At 46.9% G+C, this 6,333-nt stretch overlaps 1 protein-coding gene across 1 annotated transcript in view; it reads left to right on the forward strand.

The window, feature by feature from the left end:
• The window catches only part of Spag1 (sperm associated antigen 1), a 59,881-nt gene that overhangs the window by 34,373 nt on the left and 19,175 nt on the right, over nt 1-6,333 (forward strand). Inside the window, exons 11-12 of the mRNA NM_001012116.1 lie at nt 5,765-6,040; nt 6,325-6,333. The exon at nt 6,325-6,333 is cut by the window's right edge and continues 91 nt beyond it. Coding sequence (NP_001012116.1) covers nt 5,765-6,040; nt 6,325-6,333 — 285 coding nt within the window. The remainder of the gene's footprint in view (nt 1-5,764; nt 6,041-6,324) is intronic.

Here is a 6,333-nt window from a genome sequence, read left to right on the forward strand (position 1 = left end):
CAACTGGAGGCTTGTGCTGGCTGCTACCACAAGATACGACTGATAACATTGGAAAAGAGGTCCCTGAGCTTTGGACATGAGACGAGCATCTAAGCTGCTTTTAGGAAAATAATGTTGTATTACAGTCTAGAAGGGTAGTAGCAAGCTCAAATCTTTGCATGTCTGATATCAAGACAGTCTAACAAAGAATTCCTCATCATTACAGTTTATGTTCCAGGGAGCTTTGGGGAGCATGGAAAAAATGGAGCAGGAAGTGTTTTATCCTTGGCCAGGGCAGCTGCTTGGTTACAGATTCCACCTAGAGTGGCCTGGCCCAGCTCTTTAGTGTCATTTCTTCCTTGAAGAGCTCATCCATGTATACAGTGTCATCTCAATACACCGTGCTCCCCACAGCTAGCTCTCTCCCAGGACTCCCTGTCATGTCTCCCTCCCAACCTCTCACTCCACTTCTCTGTTTTGTTTTCTATGTATTTAAACCACCAAGTCCAGTTGGTGTTGCCATATGCATTTGGACATGGGGAGGCAACCAATGGTAAAACTCAAGAAAGTGGCTCTTCCTCCCCCAGCAGCCTTCTGGGATGGTGTGGGGAGCACCTATCTTGCTAGGGCTGGGACATGGGGAGCCCCTCCCTTATCCACACTGGAATTTTTATCTGGCTTAATCTTGTACAGGTCTAGTTTAGGTAAGCATGGCTGCTGTGAGTTCATGTGTACAGCAGCCATGTAGTGACCAAAGGACAGCATTTCATAGCCATTGCTGGCATCCTGTTCTCTCTGCACCTAAACTGTGGGTGTAGGTGTGCTGACATACGTCCCCTCTGTGGCCGAGCACTCACGGTCACTTTTGCTTTTAAAAAGTAATGCGCAGTTGAATTAACTGCTACCCAGCACAGTAAGAACTTTCTCTGACCAGCAAAAATCTATAACTATAAACAGATATTTAGGAGGTAGTCTAACAACATGAATGTTTATAGGAAGAAATCACTCCAGTCTCCTGAGAGCCTGGATTTCCTAATCAGGAGTCTTTACCCTACACCACGAGCAGACTTCCTGCTGTGGGCCCCACAGTTTCCCACCATTGCGTCAGAGAGCAATCTTTCCGTGCAGGTTGGTGTTACAGTATGCATCGTCCAGCACGGGGTGAGACCACTGTCTTTTCTCCACTAGCATCCAGGCTAGCACCTTTCAGCAATGTCGGGGCCAACCTACAAGGAAGATTTCCTGGTCAAGATCTGCAGCTAGTGTGAGGTCTCACCGTCTAGTTGTGGTAGGCACAAGAGCAATGGCAGTGGCCTGCACGGTTCTGGGTGCCTTTTGGGCCTCTGGTCAGTATCTCACTCACTGGGGATTGACCTGTCAGACCCAGTTCATCCCAATGGAAGGTGCACAGAGGCCACAGTATTCAATTTCACAAGTGACAGTTGCTGAGCCCCTGTGCTGTGGTGGAAGCTGAGACTGCACAGTCAGCAGACTCTCTTTTTTTTTCTTTTTTCTTTTTTCTTTTTTCTTTTTTCTTTTTTTCGGAGCTGGGGACCGAACCCAGGGCCTTGCGCTTGCTAGGCAAGCGCTCTACCACTGAGCCAAATCCCTAACCCCTTCAGCAGACTCTCTTACCAGTCCTCCTACCTCTGCTTCACAGAATTTGTATTAAGAACTTGTGCCAGCTGGCCAGAATGCCTGCTCTCCCTCAGAGCATTCATCCATTTGTCTCTCTTCTTCCCTAGCAGGACGGTGGGAAGTGTTTGCTGCTGTGGCTTTGGTGTTTCTTCTCTTAGACAGTCTGAAAAGCAATCAGACTCAAAGAGCATCTGAGCCTGGCATAGTAGCTTATGTCTACAATGCCAGCCTTTGGGAGGTGGATGAAGAAGATCAGAAGTTCGAGGTCACCCTTGTCTACATTGCAAGTTCATGGCCAGCATGGGCTCCATAAGCCCAGTCTCAAAAACAAGTGAACATCTAGTTTCTTACACTGCTGTTGTTACTTAAAGTGAATTATAAGAAAGGTAAAGTCACTCACAAACAGAAAAATAACATAAATATTTCTTTTCTTTTGCCATAAAATTCCACAGGATGTGGAAGTATAAGGCAGATATTTCTAAGAGCTGCAACAATATACAAAATCATAAAGACCAAGATAACCTGATTTGCATAAACATGATGACACTCATTTCTTTTGAGCGCACAGGAACCACTGAATGTGAACTCCAAACTAGGATAGCAAAGGGTTAGCAAGCTTCCGATATGAACGGGTCACAAAACAAGTCATCACAGAATGCACAGGCACATTAGTACACAATACTAGGGAATTACTAGTATAATCATTTATTGTTATGAAAATTAAATGTATTTTTTCTATCAAAGTGGCCAAGATAGAGGAAGAAAGTACCCTTTACCTTAACTTAAAGTGTTTTTGAAAATATTGATACACATTTTTGACTATAACATATTTAAATATCTTCTAATCTATACATGACTGTGGGAAAGGCACAGTCAGAGATGGTCTCTCTCTTTCTCTCTCTTTTCTCTCTCTCCTCTCTCTCCTGTCTTTTCTTCCTTCTCTCTGTCTCTCTGTTTCCCTCTTTTTCTCCTTTCTTTACAGGCTCTCTATATAGTCCTGGCTATTCTTGAAGCTCCGCTCTCCAGGCTCTGAAGCTGGGGTGGATGGACTGGGGGTGGTGGCATTGTATTCGGGACACTTGCCAGGGGACCATCAGAGAGAAGCACCTTATGAGTCTGTTTAGTAATATAGGACGGCCATCCTGCTCCAGGCATTTGCCTAGAATAAATGAGGCCCTGGCTTTGACACAGCCACAGACTTACACCCATACACACACACCACACACATAGACATACACACACCTGTCACATACATACAGGCATGCACAGACAAACACACATACAGAGACACAGTACATACAGAGGCACACAGAGGCATACCCCACACGCAGATACAACACTTGCTTACATTTTCCACCATTCCTCTCCTGCTTGTGTATATTTGGGAAGAAGGGCTTCTGGTTTAAGAAGCAGTCAGCCGGGGTTGGGGATTTAGCTCAGTGGTAGAGCACTTGCCTAGGAAGCGCAAGGCCCTGGGTTCAGTCCCCAGCTCCGGAAAAAAGAACCAAAAAAAAAAAAAAAAAAAAAGAAGCAATCAGCCACACGCTGCTGCTCGTCAACATAATTTTCAAATTTGGCTGACTTTGGCTAATTTGGGGGCTCTCTATCACCCCTCAAAGCTGTCTCATCCCATTAGCAGGAACCCCACCATCCATGGCTCCATCTGCCCACCTCCAATCACTAGTCTTTACTTTTTTGTTTCATACCACTGTAAACATACAATGTAGCTTTTGGTCTTACTTTTTGCAACAGGTCTTGCTATGTAGACGCAGCTGACCTGGAACTTGAGATCTCCCACCTCTGCCTTCTGAGTGCTTCTTTGCACCACTCTTGAGGTTGATTGATTGATTGACTTTTTAACGTTGTTACCGTTTTCTTCTTCTGTTTTTAAAGATTTATTTATTTTGTATATGAGTACACTGTAGCTGTTTTCAGACACACCAGAAGAGGGCATCAGATCCTATTACAGATGGTTGTGAGCCACCATGTGGTTGCTGGGAATTGAACTCAGGACCTCTGGAAGAGCATTCAGTGCTCTTAACCCCTGAGCCATCTCTCCAGCCTCTCCTTCTTCTTCTTCTCCCTCCTCCTCCTCCTCCTCCTAGTTTTATTTTGTTTTATGTATGCAAGTGTCATATTTGCATGTATGTAATTATACCACATGCATACCTGGTGCTCTTAAAGCCCGTCAGACTGTCCTGGAAATGGAGTTACAGATGACTGTGCAGCACAATGTGAGTGCTGGGATTTGAACTCAGATCCTCTGCAAGATCAGCCAGTGCTCTTAACCTCTGAGCCACCTCTACATTTTCATTCTTTAGCGACATCCCTCTTGGTGTGTGTCCTTCAGACAATTAGTGTCTTCCTCAGATTTTCTCTTTTTACCTCTTCCTTATCTGAGACCTCACTCCTAGCCACTCCTCCTTATTCATTCACTATTGTTCACTATTGCCAGTCCCTTTCCCCCAGGTGCTCTCCACAAGAGACTCCGTGGGTTACCCTTTAGGTGGATTCTTCAGGGATCCCTCAGGGACCTGGGGATCTCACCTACACCCACCTTCTGATAATCCTGTTTGTGTTTGATGAACCTTTTCTTGTTTGTTTGTCTGTTTTGATTCATTTGTTTTTGATTCTCAGCAAGCAGGCGTGCCCATCCTCCTCCCTCGCCACCCCCTCCCTCTGTCTGCTGCAGCTTGTGCCTGCAGACCCAGGGGCCTCCCCATGAGGGCTGGAGTAGTAGCTGCCAGTGAAAACTGGAGCTTTGCTCTGTGGTCCTACTGGATCCAGTCTTGTGATTTATTTCCATTATCAAAAATCTTTTCTATTGTTACAATAATTGAGCCTCTTTTGCTTAGTCATTCAAATTCGATGTTTTATGAACCTTGCATTTGAGCATAGTGGCTCACTCCTGTAATCTCTAACACTTGGAAGGCTGAGGCAAGAGAGTCGTCATGAGTACTGGCCAGCCTGGGCTATGTATGAGATCTGTATTGGCAGCCCTCAGGCTCAGTGCCCGTGGTCAGTGTCAGTCACAATGAGTTTTCAGGAGATAATGTGATTCTCTCTGCTCTCTCAGACCTTCCCACTTATGAAAGAGGATGGAAAGCACAGCCAGGAAAAGTCAGAGTAGAAATTGTTTAAAAGAACACTTGGGAACATGGGTATTTGTGAGCTTTTGTTTGTTTGAGACGAAGTCTCAGTGGGCAGCCATGGCTGTCTCCAGCTCTGCCTGCCTCTGCCTCCATTTCACCGCCAGCCTTTAAAATCTTTTTTAAAAAAGCTTTGCTTTCTCTGTGAGTTCAAGGCCAGCCTGGTTTACAGATTGAGTTCTAGGGCTTCACAGAGAAACCCTGTCTTGAAAAAAAAAAAAAAAAAGAAACCAAAACAAAGAACAAGCCTTCGTTCAAATACTGACAAAATACACAGATATCAAAACAAACAAACAAACAAAAACCCAGCTAAACTACAATGCCTGAAACTTGCAATTGAATTAAAAGATCTTCAGTTTGAATAAGGCATCTGAATAGAAAATTCGAGGCTTTGTTTTCATTTTTTGAGATGGTCTTATGTTGACAATGCAGGCCTGGAACTGGTCATACATATCCTCCAGGAGCCGTGATTATAGACATGCGTCACCACATACAGTTATGAATGGAAAGTTTACCGTTTTAAAGGCCTCATTAAGCTTACATACTCTTTATGATTTTGCTGAATTCACTTTGAAATGAATTGAAGACTTTATCTTTCAAATGACCATTTTCTCCCAGTTCGTTCACATAAGGAAGATGGTGCCCTGAACTTGGGCATAGTCATCACCGTGCGGATCAAGTTGTAGTGACTTCATTCATTCCTGAATTGGGAATAAATGCAAGCTCTACCTGGACAGATGTCGTCTGTGTAGGAGATGGCTTTGAAAGGCCAGCAGCTCCCAGGCACTTCCTCTCCAGAGGTTAAGGGGTTAATCTTTGCTCGCTCAGGGCAGATGGACGCTGGACCGGGTCCTGGGGTTCCTGGGGCAGGCCGAACTGGACGCCCACTCGGGGTGGCGGGTAGCTGGGACTCCGCCCGCGGGGTGGCGCCGCCCGCACCCGCCGGGCTGGATCGCGGGACCGGGATGCACTCACCTCCCGTGCGCCCTTCCCTACAGCGGCCATGGGCAACATCCAGAAGAAGCTGATGGTTCGGAGCCAGGGTGGCAGGCGGTCGCGGCGGGCCCGGACACCGATGCCCGGAGCGGAGCAGCAGGAAGGCCAGCCAGAGACAGGGACGGCCAGTACCAGCGACAACCACGACCTGGAGGAGCGGCGAGCCGCAGACAGTCCCGGCGACCTCAAGAGCCGCGGCAACGAGCTGTTCCGCGGTGGGCAGTTCGCTGAGGCAGCCGTACAGTACTCAGGGGCGATAGCGCAGCTGGAACCCACAGGTAGGGGAGCCACGGTGACAGACGCTGGCCCCGCATTCCTTCCCGCTGACTAAGGGCACGGTGAGCAATACCTCGGAATGCGGAGCCTGTGCCGGCCAAGCAGGTTTGCACGGGTCTCTGTCCTACCTTCCTGGTGTGGCGGGTGCAGGTAGGTTCCTGGGCTCTGCAGGATGAGCAAGCTGTAGGTCTGACTGCAGTGCTGCTGAGACTGCAGTCGTGTCGTTTTTGGAGAACTGTGATATTGCTAATGGGTTTTAACTGTGTTTAATTAAATGTGGTTTTAGGAAGTGAAA

This window comes from Rattus norvegicus, chromosome 7, assembly GCF_021556685.1.
Source record: "Rattus norvegicus strain SHRSP/BbbUtx chromosome 7, alternate assembly SHRSP_T2T, whole genome shotgun sequence".
Taxonomy (NCBI): domain Eukaryota; kingdom Metazoa; phylum Chordata; class Mammalia; order Rodentia; family Muridae; genus Rattus; species Rattus norvegicus.